A 17,618-nucleotide genomic window follows, 5' to 3' on the forward strand; every position below is an offset into this window, starting at 1 on the left:
TAGGCTGTACAATTGAAAGAAGCTGTTATTTTGTACTTGGCATGGTGTTTGGGGGGTGGGGAAGACATTAATAAAAGACCCAAGTCATTACTGGCAAACTATTCTTAAGTATGCAGAAAACAAGAATATGCCCTGGGAGGTACCCAAGCTCCATCAAACCCAAGGTAAGCACTCATAGGCAGAAATGACCCAGCAACCTAATCTCAGAAGCCATTCTATCATTAATCAAAAATGCTGGTTCCACACTTGTTTTGTGTTGACACTTTTCACATCATAATCTCCCTTAAGAATACACAATAGCTCTCTATTTTCCTATATATCACATAGAAACAGTTCAGTAGCTGGGCAAGGCCAACCTTTCCCTTTCTTCCTCAACAATCCACCTCCTCCCAGCTGCATCCACAGAAACTCTCCCCAAAGATGGTCTTCAATACCATGTACACACAGATTCATCTCTATCCTGGCCACTATTCTGAGATTAGGTTGCTGGGTCATTTCCGCCTCTGAGTGCTTACTTTGGGCCAGGAATGACCGTTTCCTACAAAGCCAGGTCCTACAGCCTCCATCACAGCTCTGGCTCAAATATAACCCATTAAAACAATTTCCATAACTGGAAGTGTCTTGGAGAGTAAAGAAAACTAGAAGTGGGGTCAGAAGGCATTGGTCAAATGGTCAACGTTAAGTCACTTAAGAGCTGCTTAACTATAAGCAAATTATTCAACCTCTCTGATTTTGTGCAAAAGACATCAGGAGGCTGCTGGGTATCAAAGGAGATTCTTTAAGCTCAGTCTATGGCTTATGATTCCTTTTTATAGCCCTGGAATTTCTGAAACAAGGATGAAATCCTCTTTGGGCTCAAACTCTGTTGAGCAACTATTTCTCTTACCCATTATCATTGTGTGCCTGTGCCAACCAGCTTATCTCTACTCCCACACTCACTCCTGCTACATGCTTCCATCCCAGCCCCCAGGTACACCTCTTCTGGTCACAACTAGGCCAAAAACCATCTCAAATTTTGCCATTTATTTTAGGTTTACAGTGTTTGAATCTGCAAGGCTATGTATGTAGAGAAAATAAGCATTTGGAGACCAAAGGGTCCCCAGCTGGTGGTGGTGGTGGGGGGGGTTTGCTGACTTCCTTCATTAGATCAGTACTTCCCAATGCTCATTTGTCAATCAGATCCATAAGCTTTTAGTGTTCTTTCCCTGACATCCTTAGCATGTAGTTTTGAAGGCTGGTCCTAGAGTTGGTATTTGGTGAAGGTGGGAAAGAAAACCATCACATACAAAAAACAGAGCCAGGTTTAGGAACTGCCACTATAGTTAATGTAACTATTTTAAACATTAAGACACACATAGATTGTTTTTGAGAATTTTGCCATGAGTTAGACAAAAACATTACAGAGAACCAGAAGTTAAAATAATAATCTGTATCATCTTTATAATTTTGTCTTTTTCTTACCCACTCTAATTTGTAATCTTCCTTCTTTATCTGAGTCTATGAGGCACAGCATTAAGCATTTAGGAAGTTCCAAGCTGGGAATTGATGCATACTTGGGAAGTCCAGTATTCAATATCTCTTCTCAATATGCCACTCCTTCCTTTGCAAATTTTCTTGCTTCCTAAGAGATGCCTCCCTGAAGTCCTGGGATGCCTACATGCCCATACAGATCTTGCTTGGTATCACTGAGTATAAAAACCAGCATACACATATATATCAACTCTGCCCCTGAGTGTGTGGTTTTTATTTGGTTTGTTCCAGAAGCTCTTTATTTGATTTGCATTTCAGCAGTGTGTAAGATCTAAGAAATATCCTAACCTCCTGGCAAACTATCAGGAGAAAATTGCTTTAACTGGAGAATGAGGCCTCTTCTTTCCCAGAACTTTCTTTGTATTCCCTTGGTTTGAAAACAAAATATAATACTTAAGAAACAAACAAATAAAGGAATCAACAAACAAACAACAGAGGTTAGACCCAACACTTTATCCCAGCTGGTTGAAAGTAAGGAGAATAATTGCCAACAAATCAATCAACAGATTTAGAAGAGGGGGAAAAAGATGCTGTGCTGTTTCCTTGATACCTATCTGGATTCCCAGAGTTCCACGGAACATTCCAAAAGTAATTTGGCTTTTGTGCACAGTGCATAGGGACTAATGTTTTTCAACGGAATTTCATAAGGAGATGGGGGTATAATTTCGGGTCTTGCTCTCAGCAGAAGCTGAAAATTGGGTGTGGCTAAAAGGACAACATCAGGCTTTTTTGTGTGACCCCTCTTTTGAAAAACTACCCCAGAGATGGAAAATCACCTGCCCTTACCCCACTGAAAATTCATGTGGATATGCCCAAGAGAATTCCTGCTCATAAAAATCTGCAAAACAGATCTGTTAAAACAAACCTGTAATTATGAACAAAACAAGAATCTCACTTAAATAATTTTGCAGCTTTAATACCAACTGATTCAATAACCCCCAAACCTGATCGGACTAGTCAAACTTGACAAGATTCAAGTCTCCAAAAGGTGGTTACCGAGTACACATGACTGACCATCAAACTATGTGAAATGCTGAAAAAAAGAATAAAGAACACAACAGTGGCTTCCAACCTAAGCAATGTAAAATACTCAACAATGGTTTTCCACATAAAACTTTTTGGCAGCAAACAGGGAGAGCCTATTGGCAAATCTATTTTTTGGACCAGATTCCAGAAATGGAAATTAAGTGACAGGATGTGCCCAAGGTCATGCATATGTGGGTGACCTGATAAAGGAATGTGAAATGCCTGACTTCCAGCCAATGTCTAGCCTCTTCCACTTTGGAGGAAGAAGGACCAATAGTGAGAGGATGGTCTGTAAATTCTGTGGCTGTACCTGTGTTCTCACAGGCTCCGTCCACACTCAGTGCAGATATCATTAAACCAAAGCATCACACATCACTCTAAAATTTTCCTCAGAGAGAAAGTGTAGCTTTCTACTTCCTCAGTTCTCTTGGTCTTGGTCAGAGCATTAATATTTGTTGGACAGCATGTTTTTAAGTGGGAAGATATTTTAAAAATCAAATATTCTGGTTTGTTTCAAAGAATATGTTCTCAGCTAAAGTCTGATGCTTTCTTCCTGTGGGGGTGAGCCACAGTTGGCCACGATTCACCAAAGTTTCCACCAGTTAACAATAAAAAATTATGTCCCATTCTAAAGAAACAAAAGAAAAATTATAGTAAAGTTGTGCATTTCCTTTCCAGTCCCCAAAGACAATCTGAAGAACTGGCTCAACATGCCAAATTAAGCCATGAGAATTTATCCATATCTAATAAGGATTAGCAAATGTTGTAACACTGAACATGGCCTTGACATAATTTATATTCCAACTTCTAAGGCACTGGGTTCGGTGTGCTCTCATTCCAGCCCTGACATAGGACAACATGTTGAGCAGTCCTGTGGTGTCCTCTGAGAATCCCAACCATGTGCATGACAAGCAGGAGGGCTCTTCATGTGACAAAAGAAAGTTTCTTTATACAGATATAGTACTCTCAGAACCAGAACATGGTAAATGAGCTTAAAGAACTAATTACCTAGGGGTGATGCAGGCATTTTTCCCCTTGAGTCCAAGGTAATCATTCTGGAATTAGAAAACCTGGTGATGGACCCCGTTTTGCCTCTTTCCAATGCTGGGTGTCCACCTGCATCTTGGAAATCTTTGGAAACAGTTCTAAGTTACATATTTGGAGTGAGGAAGATTAAAACTCCTGAACTTTGAGCTAGCCAGCTCTGATTGGGTCTGCTCCATTCCATTTCTCATCCATACTTGCCAAAAGCACAGAGGCAACTGGGACATTTGCTCATAGTATCTGTTATTAAGATAAATCAGCAACACTTAAGTGTCTTTTGTTCATAAAAAATAATCCCCTGGAGATCATTCTTCCCATTCCAAAATAACAGCTTTTTGTTTCCCTGCCTCATCAAGGATTGCATCATTAGAAAGCTCAAGGACACAAAGACTCTCCCTGAAGCCCAATCTCATGTCAGGAAGCCTCACAAGAGCTTGGACGAGCAAGTCTGGGGCTAGGAGGTCTGGGTACTCCTTTCCTTGGAAGGAAGATGTCTGAACCCACACCAAACTGGGTTCTTTCAAGGCAATGTTTGCACCTTCTGCATTACTTAGTTTTATTCAAGGATGAATCAGAGTCTGCCTCCTAAAAATGCAGAAGGCAGGGACTATTTATGAACATTACTACTCAAGTTCTTTTATCTTTGGTCAGGGGAACAAGTCATGTGGGGTGTGGTTTGTGTCAATGGACTGTCACCAGAGACAATTTGGGACCATCGTTCCTCAACACTACCCTATGGGGAAGAATAAGGTAGCTCTGTCTTTGCTTCTCAGAATTGAGATCAACATTCTGCACATTTGTGCAGCTCTCAGGTGTTTTTAAGATCTTGCCTGAAAGAAGATGCTTCATGGTAATGCTTCTTTGTGAGTTAGGTAGGAAATAAAATACCCATTTTTACAGGAAGGTAAGTTGACCTGCTCACCATCATACAAGTAATAAATAGAGATGAGTCAGGATTATACAAACCGAATGAGCAAACTTCAGAGACTTCTTTCTTCCTTGTTGTCTCTGAAATCTAGATTCCTCAAATATGCCCTGGTGGGAAAGATGGAAAACAAAGGGGCTGAGAGTGCTCTCCTACTGACAGATTCACTGAGGGCATTCTTGGCTTGAGCACCCACCAGCTCTGTGACATGGTTTCCCCATATGCAAAGCAGGGATAATGATGGTACTACCTCCTCAAGTTTTTGTGAGGACTGTAATAAAACAAAAGTACAACACTGTGCCTAGAATATCATTTGTTCAAGAAATGATAGCTGTGTTCATATCCTAGTGAATAATGCATCTCTCTTACTCCATTGTAGGCTCCAAGAAAGCAAATAAATGCCACAGTCATTTGCCTCAAAGTCCTTAGTGTAGATGGAGTACTCAATATACTGTATATGATAATGTACTGGAATTGTCTCTGACTACCAAAAATGCAAGGAACATAGAGGTCTGTTAGTTTATTCCTTTCAGTTTGTGGATGGGGAAACTAAGCCTTGTAAGAGAGAAGCAAAATGAGCTGCCTCAAGTTTCCAAGTGTGTTAGGGTCAGAGCTACATGAGAACTCTGATCCCCACACCCATTCTCAGATCCTGCACCTTCTATTACCTGATGAGTCTTCCCTGCTGAGGTGTCTATTGTGTCTTGTGTTTAGTTAGCATCATACTTTCTAGATGGCTGCTTGCTGTCAGATATCTCAGAAAACACTAGGGCCCCAAATCCAAGAAGGCTGATGACAGCAACTGCCTGGCCTTGTGACCCACACACCTGCTTCCTACCTGAGCACCCAAAGGGGCTTTGGCACACCCAAGGGAGCCCAAAGCAGTAGGGTTTCTGACTGCATTCTGAGCTGTGTTTGTAATTCTAGGTGTGCTAGGCCATGAGAGACAGGAAATAAACCAGTCTCAAGAAGACCGGTTAATCAGAGGTTTCTGGGGCTTAAGAACCACCCTGGATTACAACCTTCTGAGTTGTCATTCTTGTTCAGCCAATTTTCATTTTTCTCTGAAATGACAGCCTTTTGGTCCAATCTGAATTTATTAACCTCTTTGCACAATTCCATTTCCAGACTGTATCAAAAATCACTTGAACACAGATTTGCTGGCTGTGTCCAACAAGCATTTATTTCCCAATGGCCATATCAGGGCAAAGATAAGAGAATGGGGTTTGGGTTGTTGTGTCCGTATTTTTAAAAAATAATCTCATCTAAACATTGGTGTTGTGGGGTTCTGGCTCCCCCACCTTGTCGGCTCAGCAACTGCACTTCAGGATCTGACCTGGGAAGAACAGATTCCAACTCTCCTGGCTGTAATTTGTCTCCTCTGGGGACTCTCTCCCTCCACCTGACTCCACATGGCTCACGCCTACCTCCCTCCATGTCCTTGTTCAACCGGCCCTTTTCACATGTCTTGAGAACATCCTATTCAAAGTCACCACACACACAACTCATAGAACGCTATCTTTATCTCCCCCCACCCCCACCACAGCACTGACTGTCATTTAACATGGCATATATGCGATGTCTTTATTTTGTTTCTTATTTGTCCCCTCTGCTAGACTGCAGCTCCCTACGGGCAGGGAGTTTTGTGTTTTGCTCACTGCAGTGTCCTCAGTGTCCAGAACAGCATCTGGCACATAGTATGTGCTCAATAAGATTTGCTGAATGAACTGCCCACCTCTTCCCATGCCTACTCCTCTAAGAAGTTTTAAAAATCTCCCTTTGCCTCTCCCTCTCTGTTTACTGGCCACTTGCACTACTTAGAGTAATATTCTGCTCCGAATCTATGATTGGCATGTTATCAGAGTATAGACTCAACACAAATAACTGATAGTTTTGTAAAAACTTAGAAATGTTTGTACTTTGTAGGAGATAGCTATTTCTTAAGTCTCTAAAATCCTTAAAACAACCATAACTCTAGTATTTCAACTTTTGGGCATTAATCTTAAGGAAAATAACAGAAAAAAAAAAGATTTATATAGTGAGATGTTCATCAAGTATGATTATAAAAGTGAAAAACTAGAAATAAATTGAAATCTCAATAATAGGAGAATGATTAAGTAGGGCAATCATGGAAATCATACTACTAAGATATGTTTTTGAAGGCTTTTAAGGACATGGGAAAATGTACAACATTAAATGTTTATAAGGCTAAAAAAACTTTATTATGTAGTATGTCATGTCTTTGTTCAAATATGTATGTAGACAATGGAATGTAGGAAACTATAAATCTTAATGACAGTTATTTCTGAATGGCGGGATTATGGGTGATTGTAGAGTCTTATTTACATTTTTCTAAGTTTCTATAATGAGTAGATATTATTTTTATGATAAAACATTTATTTATATGCTTTCAACTATGGAAAAGTATCATTTAGATAACAAGGATGGTTACAAAATTAAACCCTTATTACTTTTTAATACTATGCATTATTATGGGTTAAATTTTTTTAAGATAGTACACATGAGAGATCCTGGAAGTTTTAACTCTGTTTTTAGTAGCATGTTGCAGAGAATGAAAAAAAAAAAGTGGCATCTTCCCAAAAAGAATATGCAGTTAAGTAAGAGAAAAGATAAACCACTGGTAATGTTAAATGCTGTTTGATAATTGTCTTTCTACAATCATGAGCAGAGAGGGTGAAAATTCCTTTCCTGCTAAATTATTATTTGAAAAATCCTAAAAAGAGGAAATTCTGAAGCCAGAAAAAGGCAAACACAGTTTGTACACCAATACTGATTATGACAAAGCCAATGAGATTTAAGCAGTTACGCAAGGGGCAGTGTGAACAAAAAGGGAGGGAAAAAGGACTTTTCTTTCATTTTGAAATTCAGCATCAGGAGACACAAGGGCAGGAAGTCAGATCTTTTTTCAATTCATGTGAAATGATAAGGTGAAGACAGCCTGGAAGGACTTTTAATTATACGATGAGAGGAAGGAAAGGCAGGAGGCAGAGAGAGAAGAGACCAGGAGAAACCTGTTTTATATGTGAAATGATAAAGAAGAAAATGAAAAACGGAGAAGGAAAAGGCTTCCAAGTAGATATCTTGAGACAGAAATGCAAAGGCTGCAAGAAGCCAGTGCCAACATCTCACACAGGAAAGCAAAAAATGCGGCACACCTGCTCAAGCCTGCAGCAACTGCTTCCCCTGGCAGCGGGTGATGGGTGATGCCTGGTGATGCAGGAAGAGATAAGTTACCCTCCCCAGCCTACACATGTGACCTCAGGTCAGAGGAGGAGCCGACTGGGGGCAGTGGGAGGAGCTGGGAGTGGTGCTCAGGGTCACAGGATAAAACCTTCTTTTTAAAACCTTCTTTTTATGCATCTTGTTAGCCTCTTCGCTGGGGGACTGTGGCCTAATGAGTCATGACAGCAACTTGGGGACATGTGCTGAGAAGAGCATAGAAGAGCTCTGGAATGAGACTCCTTCACCAATTGTGGTGTCTTTGCCCAGTTCCTGGACCTTGGTTTCCTTATCTCTAAAATGGTATTACAAACACCCAGTTTTCAGAGTTGTGAAGATTAAATGAGATAATATATTTTAAATCCCCAGCCCAGTCCCAGGTATACAGCAAGAGTTTAAAAACTGTTAGTTTCTCCTACTCTAAAAGGTGAGTAGAAAAATGGTCATGAAGAGCAAGAATGATGCACATATTATACCCCCCACTTATGTCCTTTTGAAGCAATTTTAGTCTAAGATCGTCCCCACCAGTTTACCCAGTGCAACAGCTGGACCCCTCCTTTCCCAAAGTACAATGGATTCCTGGTGGCCGACATCTTGGGAACTTCCCCATATATACTCTGTGCTTTGGTGATGGATCTGAAATGTTCTTGGAGGCAGTAATGAACAGGTTAAAATTGAGGGGATTTCAAACATGTCTAATCCAATAAGAGGCTTGGTAAAACATGCGTTATCACTTAAAGAATAAATGTTTAAAAATAGAGCACAGATGTGAAATTTGAATAAAAAAAAAAGGGAGACAGCGCATGAGAGATCTTCTTGGCATTTGTATGCTATTCTCTGTTTTGGTCACCTTCAGCTAAGCCTGTTATTCTAATGTGCTCTGCCAACTGCTAGATACTGCAGGGGGTGCTTGAAATTACTGAAGCAAAGTTGGAAAATCACTCTGAAACTTAAAAGTCAGACTCGTCTCTCCCTTTATGTATTTCTAAAAGCACGGCAACACACTGATGAAGCCGGTCTTTTCAAGTTTTTCTACTTAAAAAGGCATGTTAAAAAAGTAAAGAGCAAGCTTTTCTAAAACTAGCAATTTTTACACTAAAATCCCTAAATACTTCAGAGAAAGTATCATGGATAGGTATCAGTCATAAAAGAGAGGCTGTGGACTGCCCATTTCTACCTCTGTAGGAAGCATTCCCTGACCTCTCCAGCAAGCAAAGATTTTTGAATGTCTGTAATGCATCTTCACCAAAAAAATAGGAATTTTCCCTGTTATCTGTTTCATGAGCTAACATCTGTCTGGTGGTAGAGATGATAAAAAAACTAAGGGTCAAGGGCAAACAGAGTATCTTATTCTGAAGGGGAACTAAAGTAGTTTTTACACCATGGCTTTATTCAAATGAAAGACTCAGAAAGTGGACCATCAGAGTCTGCTTGCAGCTCTGGGAAAAGGCCCTTCTAAAAGGGATTTGAGAAACTCATGATATTGCTGAGAAAATCTTTTTCTCCACAATTTGAGTGGCACTGTGTGGTGCAACTGGCCAACTGAATGGATTCCCTGAGTCCTGGGATTGAGGTATCAGCTATTTGGATTAGGCAATGTCCCGGCTAAGAGAGCAGACTAGTATCCTAACCAATTACTTGGCACTAAGAGGAAGCTTTTCAAGAACACTGAAAGGTTTTACCTCCTTGAGAATGCCCTGCCCTTGGCCTACCAAGGAGGGATCTGAGTATTTCTTTTTTTAAAAGGGGATTCTCTAGAACACACTGTAAAGACACTTTGCATTGAAATCAGTGATAAATAGAGATGTGCCTAGATTCTACCAGTGGGACATGAACAGCTTAACCCAAAGTAAGTCTAAAGTGAAAACCAATGCATTTGCATTTCAGCAATTCGATCTGGGGCAAGTCTGTGATGCATTACAATGCTGGGATCAAATCAAGCTTTTCTGGAGCTCATCCAACCAAAACACGAGGCTATGGGAACCCTACTGCATAGAGTTCCTCCACTGCTGTTTAATTGTGCTCACCTCCTGAACCATAAAGTATAATTAAAAGTCATCTGCATACAATGCAATGGAGTGTAAATATGAAGCACAACCACGAGTGGCCTCAAGCAGAGAAGGAAAGAAATGCCTGACCAACTATCCCACTCAGGTGCTTCCCACCCTCCCTGACAGGATGGTTCTGCCTCTGCCAAAATCCAATTCTGACTAGGATTCCATCCTTACAGCCAGTTCTCCTGAACACTTCCCAGTGCAGCCTCTGCCTTCTCCCATCTTGGCTACACCTACCTGGCTAATTTTTAGCAATGAGTCCTATGAACTTCTAAACAACACACAGGAGGGGGAAAAAACTACCCAAACAGATACACTGTACAGACTTAGCATGGTCTCCAGAATGTTGACCTGGACTAGTCTCTCCTGGTCCTAAAATCTTCCTGCTCCCAAATGCCCAGTGTGTTTTCTGGTAGCCAAAAGCAATGCCCAAAACTGGTAGGAAACCAAAAAGAAAACCAAGCACAATTTATCTCTGATCACAGAAGTATTCTAACCAGTTCTGAGAAATAAGCTGGTTCTAATTTTAGCTAAACAATAGTGTCTGGCCCTCATTTTAAGAAGGCATTTTCATCAAGGATGTGCATATCACTACTTCAGCACACAGGGAAGCATTTGGGAATAAGGCTTAGGGGGTAAGATTTAGTTTTAAGCTTTCTTCAAAAACCCCTTAGCAGCAGAAAAAATCCAATGATTTCAGAATTAATTATTTTGATGTCAGTCTTTTTTTCAAGGGTGGAGAAAAGTTAGGGGGAGAATGAATCCAAAACACACACAAAAAAAGAAAAATGGTTATTTTAAATAATATTTTTAGAACTAGTCTCCCCATGGAAAGAACAAAAAAAACCTTTTAACTAATTCCCAATTGAGACTTTCTCCCTAAATTGCAAAAATCTGGAAGCCGGACTTTTTTTTTAAACAGGTAGAGTAAAAGTGCCAGAGGTGTATGCTTATGAATAAATGTAATTGGGAAGAATACAAAAGCTAGACAGACATATATCTACTACCAAGCTATGATTAATAGTCCTTCGTCTTTTTTAATGCAACAGAAAGTTAATTTGTACTGCTCTCTCAGCTTTATACCTTGCTCAGCCTAGAACCAACCCAAATGTCAACATCTGAAGAGCGTCATAAAGATTCTTTTGTTGTTAAGCATAGTTGGAATTTCTGAACTCATTTCATATCACCTTTGCTGGCTCTCTTGACAGATGTTTAACAGGAGTTTAGGTATTTCTAGGCAAATTGATTTACGACACTCAGAAGTTTTCAGGAACGAAGTAGAGGGGCTCCCTTCATAACAACAAGTAACCTTTGCCACATTTGGAAATTCAGGTGACATTTTATTCAAGAAGAACCCCCAAATTTGGAGGAGATCTGAACTAAAATACAGTGAGTAGATTCAGAGGAAAGATTCAAAATGGCCACCACTGCAAATAATTCAAGTATGGAAAAAGGCATCTCTGTAAAATACATTGCAACATGGCAGGAAATAACATGACACCAATCTGTGGTCATCATTTGGCAAACAAGCCTCATCTCTTCTACCAGCTCCAATACATGGTGGCAGCCTGGAGTTCTGAGGTGAGAAGAAATCATGAGGCTAAGTTTTGTCTAACGTCATGATTGAACAATAATGTCTCTTTCTTTAATAAGCTGCCCTGGCAATTCACTTACTCATTCATTTATACCTTTAACAAATATTTGCTTAATGCTCACTATGTGCTAGCAATTGGGCTTGGCCTGGAGATAAATGGTCAATAAAAAAAAAGTCACAAGATCACATTCTCAGTGCAGGGTAGATATAATTCAAATAATCACAAAAACATAAACTCATAAACTAGCTCATAAATTAGCAGAGTAGATGGTTACCATTCAAATAATCACAAAAACAAATGTAAAGCTGCATCTGCTACAGTGCAATTAAGTGATGCATATGTTCTACAGGACTGTCAAACTGGAGATTTGACACAATTAAGAAAATCTCAGAAGGTTTCCCTGAAAAAAGTGATGTTGGATTGGGATTGAATGGGTGAATGGGTATTAAGTCGGTGAGGAAAAGAGGGAAATGTATTCCAGACAGAGGGGATTGCACTGCATGTACAAGGCACATTGGTTTGAATTTGTCTTTAACCCACCAGTAAAGGAAGCCAGGGAAGACTTTTCAGCAGTAAGGGTTGGAGAATGATGAGTGTATCATGAGATTTATCTTTAGAAAAGATCATATTTTTGCCCACTGAGTTTTGAGAATCTCTGCCCTGGCCTGGAGGCCGGCTGCACTTTTCCTAGGCACAGCCATCTAGCCACTACTGAACACTGCCCCCTTACAGAAAAGAGAGTGTAAGATTTGGACTCCAGTGGTATTTTTCTGTGCAGACTGCCAGAAAGTCAGGGAGAGTATTTTGTCAAAGGGACCTGTTTCTACTCAAAAATCTCACCAGCCATGACAAACAGATTCTGGCATTAGTTCTTCCTGGCTCCAATGGAAATGGCAGTGCTTTTTTAAAATGCAAGCTAAGCCCTGGGACTCCTTAGAAGCTGAAGGCAGAGATCTGGAGAGTGGGCTCAGTAGGGCAGCCTGAGACAGGTCATGCTGAGTGATCTGAGAGCCCTCCCTGCTCTGAGGTTGCATGACTAATGTATTGTGTTTCCTAACTGCAGAGAACTTCTGCTCCAGAAGGTACCACTCTTAGCAGATCCTGCATAGAGCTCTACACATCCTATCCTTACTCAGTTACTGTGCTGACAGCTGTCCTCTTCATCTCCTGGTCTGCTCCACTCCAGCTACACTGGTTTCCCTATTCCTCCCCAAACACACCAGAATCTTCCTGTCTTAGAGCTTTGAATAGGCTGTTCCCTCTGCCAAAACACTCTTCCCCTAGATATCTAAAAGGCTCACTCTCTCACTTCCGTCAAGTCTTTGCTCAAATGTCTTCTTCCCAATGAGGTCCATCTGTCTACCCTATTTCACATTGTCACCATGTCCTTGATCCTTCCCTGATACTCCTCTTCTCCCTTATACTGATCTACATTTTTCTTTTTTACCATATGATTTACTTATTTATTACATTCATAGTTGCTTTTCTCCCACCTTCTCCCCACCTCAACATTAACATGTAAGCCCCACGGTGAAGGGGTCTTTATTTTGGTCACTGGCATATTTCAAAAGTGCCTAGCATTCTAACACAGGGAAAAAACTCAATGAATATTGTTGGGTTGAATTCCAACATGGCACATGGCCTCACCAAGCTACCCATACCCTCTTACCCTTGTGCCCCTGGGCAGATTGAGAGCTATAGGCTGAGGCATTGGAAATTGATTCCTCTGACAATATCTGTGAGGTGTGGGAGCTAATCCATGGCTCACAGTATTGCTTTAGAGATGCAGTATTGAGCCTCGTTAAGAGCAAAGTGTCAACACTGCTGTATCTCAGGAGCCTAACCCTGTACTACCAGGTATGGGTGGTATGCATAGGTATGGTAGTTGAGTCATGTGGTCTCCTGGAGCCTTGATTTGATCAACTCAAAAATAAGAATGATGCTCTTCTCACTGGGGCAGATAAAATATCTGTTGTGGATGAATCCCCAGCACCTGTCTGAGAGCCCGACACATAGCAGATATGCATTATGTTGGTTGGTTGATTATGAGAATAAAGTGAGATGATGTTTGTAAACTTATGTCTACATAAAGCACTTGACATAGAGCCTGGCATGTGTTCTGCATTACTTCATAGAACAAATATTTATTGAGTGGGTACTATGTGCTTGGCAAAGTATAATAACTGTGGAGATTGCTGGATGAACTACTGATGTTCAGTCACTGAGAATGTCATGGGCAGTAGAGAAACCTTCTGCATGAGATGAGCTGAGCAGAAGGGGGTGGCATCTCCCATGAGACAGTCTGCCTCAGTATCCTCACAGAACATTGGAGAGATGAACCAAAGGCCTTCTGCTCCCATTGGCCTGGACACCTGAAAGAGCTCTGCCCTCCAAGTCACTCATGCAGGTGATGACAGCTGAGGTCTGAGACTTGTTCTCCCATGGGTGCCCTCTCTGATTAACTCTATGTGGACTGCATAAACAAACCAAGCAAATTTAATGAGCACTATGAACCTCTTTGGTGCATGCTGGGAGTTGGGGGTCTTCTGTTCCTGACATGTCTACCCAATGCTCCCAAGTGCTTGGGCTTTAAGGGAGGGAGGATCAGGAAGGCTTAAGTACTAAGGTTTGTCAGCTCTTTCTCCAGCAGTTCAAGAGTATGTTCTCAAGTTAGGACTCCAAAGCTTGTGAAAAATATCAATAATGAAATAAAAATCAAGCTACCTCTGAAGGTTGGTAGTGATAAAATCAATTAATAGTAGCAGTAGTAATAGCAGTTCATACATAATACCTAATATATGTGCCAGGCATATGCAGAGTTCTTTATATACTTTACACTCACAACACTTTGAATTAGGTTATTAGCCCAATTTACAGGAAAGGAAACTGAGGCTCACAAAGGGTTGGTATTTTGCCCACGATCACACAGCTAACAAGTGTTCAGACAAAAGGGACCCTAGGCAGTCCAACTCTAGATGGTATCTAACAATCTAGTTATTGGTTGTATGGCAAAGGTTCTTTTCAAGCATCATGGAATGTACAGCTATAAAGCCTGGGCAAGGCACCCAACCTCTGTGGAACTCTGGTCCTTTCTTCTCCTGTAAGAGTGTCAGCCCTTCACTTTTGTTGGGAGTCGATGAGTCAGTGTATGTAAAGCCTTTATGGCCATGCCTGGCATGTGGGGAGAACTGAGAAGTATTAGGAAATATTGATATGATCAAAGAGCCTAAGCCTAAGAGCTCTAGGAAGAACCCACCCCTTATGAATAGCCAGAGAACATTCTTAAATGGGTATTTTGGTACTTACTTCAAGCTTACAAAGATAAGGGGACCTCACAGGTTCTAGAATACCCTTCTGCTTGTCACTGTGAATTCCTTCCTGAACCTGAACCTGGTGGGGTGTGTGTAGACTCAGGTGGACTATCTCAAATCCAAGCTCTATTGCTTACAAGCTGTATTCTTTAGGCTGGCTATTCCACACTCAGTCTTAGCTACACTCCCTGGAAAAGGGAAGTAATCCTGCCACCAACCCTACAGGGCTGCTGTGAGGACAGTGAGACACAGTCCCCAAGGGACACTGGATATGCATCCTGGCACAGAGTAAATACTCAATACAAAGGGGATGCTTTCCTAAGCCAATTAATCATTACCCTTAGAATCATGTCATTAACAACAAGGGTACATCAACTCATGTGCTTTTTTTTTTCTCTGTTATCTACATGGTATGGGGAAGGATTTCAAACCTAAATCATCAAGGATCCCATCCTTCTCCTTCTGCCTCTTTTTCCACAACAGCCTTTCAGACTCTGCCATAGTTCAGGCAGGAGCCTTACTCTGCATGGCTGGGGTTTCCCAAATGTGCCCCATGATACTCAAAACCAAGCCTGTCGTGAATAATGAAGGCTTTGTGCAGTTTCCCAGGAGCAAATTGAAGGGCTACACTCAATCCTTCCTGGAATCCAGGAGTGCATTTTCATGATGCTGAGAAAGAAAAAGAAAACAACCTTAAAAATTCCTAATTGGAAAAATAGAGGGGGTTTGAGGAGCAAGGTATCTAGGAGACAGAAAGGAAAAGAGAATTCACTGTGCCTGACAGCGAGGTCTCTGGCTGACTATTGGGTAGCCACCAAATTTGGAACTCTTGACAAATACATAATAAGTGAAATCACTCTGCAAATCAAGATATAATGCTATCATCTATGGTCTCAGACTTTCTAGCCACCAAGTACTAGAAATCATCAAAAGAGGTAAAAGGCAAGGTAGGATGTAGCTGTTATGCACCCCCACCCCTCATGGTGGGGGCTAGTGTCTCCTTAGCTGCTGACTGACCTGAGACCTTTGGATCATGTATGCATCGTAGCTGGACCCGTGGTACTTGGCCGTAATATCTGGGCTGTAGCCAGCATCACAAGTGCATGGTATATTCGAGCTCAGGGGCTGTTTCCTAGGTCTATATACCTGTGGGAGAAAGCTACAATGGTTAGGTGCAGGAGGGGAGGAAGCAGGGCTCACAGAGAAGGAGTTAGGAGAAAGCAAAGAAGGGGGCTTGTCTTGACTTTCTGTGGCCAGGTGGGTGGAAAATCCAGTGTAGAAGATGCACAGTCCCAAACAAAGAGGTCAGATGTAAGCGGTTCCCAATCCCCGGGGCCAGCACTAGCAAGGCTCTGTGCTGCTCTGTGGAATGACCCCAATGTCTGACAGTGACTGAGACCCTCCCTCTGCAGGAGAGGGTACCCATAGATGGTCGTGGTCTCTCTCAGAAAGGCGGCCCTATGAGAAATGGACTCTGTTTCACAGCCAAAGGATGCCTTTTCCTTCCCGAGGAGGGAAAGAGGTGGCCCGGTTGCGAGGGGAAGGGTTTTACTTCTTTAGGTTTCCCTTCCACTCACCTTGCACACTGGCCCAGATCACCCTAACAGGCACAGAGGCAGCCCTGGAGGCTGAAATTGATGTGGACACACTCCATGTGGTACCATGTGGCATTTACAGAGCTTCAGAGCCACATGTGGCCTAAGCTAAGTTGTGACAGCTACCTTGTGAGACCACAGACTACTGAGCCATAATATCTGCTAAACTGGTTTTATAATGAACCTAGAATCCAACTGAACATCTTTAACCACTGCTTCCAAAAGTTCCCAAGTTATATATGGAGAAGAAATAATGTCTGAAGATTTCAGGAATAATTTTGATATATATTTCAGGTGCAATTCAGTCTATTTAAGCCACTCAGAGAAAACCCTCCAAAAAGAAAAGAACTTTCTGCACAAGTTAAGACTTTGCCCCTCCTTCTTTTTTCCTCAGAAGAAATACAGTGGCCTAGAGAAGAGGAATAAATGGATAATTGAGTAAATGGGTGATTTAAAACAAAAAAGGATGTTTAACTAAATAATGGCTGGGGAGGTCTCCAAGCATAGTCTGGCAGTGCTAGGGTCTGGGAGATGTTTCTTAGCTGAAAGGTCCTGAAAGAACAAGTTAAAGAACCAAAGTTGGAATTATGGAGAGAAAGAAAGCTGAAGAACTGGATGAAGATAGTTACTGATAACACCCAGAAAGTGAGCAAGACAGAAGGTAACATTTCCAATAGGAACAAAGGTGCCCAGAATTTAATTCATACTTTCTAGGATATAGTGAAAAGTCATACAAAGTCCACTGGAAGGAAGAGACCTGAGAGTTATATCTGGGGACATGATGCTAATACAAAAGAAAGGAAAACAGCACTGGCTGCAAACCACACAAGCCCAGGCACATGCACATAAAACACAGAAAAGCAGTAAAATGATGTTCTAGCAACTTGGGCCATTTCATTCCTACCTGGTTTTAGCTGTTTGAGCCCGCAGGATGGAGATGGGAGAATGAAGAGTAGCTAAACCCAGAGAAAGCACGCAAGGCCCCAAACCCAGCAAAACACACCTTTTGTGCAGGAGGCCCCACCTGCTGCTTTAACTGATGCACTAGTCGATCTTTTTCCCGCTTGAGGGCCATGACTTCTTCCTGCGTCTTTTTCTTTTTGGAAGCAGACAACTCCAGCAAGGCGATATTTGCATCTTTTTCACTGATTGCCGCAAGCAGCGCTTCCTGTCTGGTAAAATAAAGATTATTGTGATCATTTTTATAAAGTGTAAGAAAAAAATACTTGTTATTTATAGTTGAAATGAACCATAGAACACTGTCTCAATGGGAAAGAATTAAAGACAAACTGACTCTT

The 17,618-nt window shown here is 41.4% G+C and overlaps 1 protein-coding gene across 1 annotated transcript in view; it reads right to left on the reverse strand.

The window, feature by feature from the left end:
* Window positions 1-17,618, reverse strand: part of ERC2 (ELKS/RAB6-interacting/CAST family member 2) — a 903,427-nt gene that overhangs the window by 203,539 nt on the left and 682,270 nt on the right. The window contains exon 14 of the mRNA XM_039257435.1: window positions 17,345-17,492. Coding sequence (XP_039113366.1) covers window positions 17,345-17,492 — 148 coding nt within the window. The remainder of the gene's footprint in view (window positions 1-17,344; window positions 17,493-17,618) is intronic.

Source organism: Hyaena hyaena, unplaced genomic scaffold (genome assembly GCF_003009895.1).
Source record: "Hyaena hyaena isolate Hyena2069 unplaced genomic scaffold, ASM300989v1 scaffold_618, whole genome shotgun sequence".
Lineage (NCBI taxonomy): Eukaryota > Metazoa > Chordata > Mammalia > Carnivora > Hyaenidae > Hyaena > Hyaena hyaena.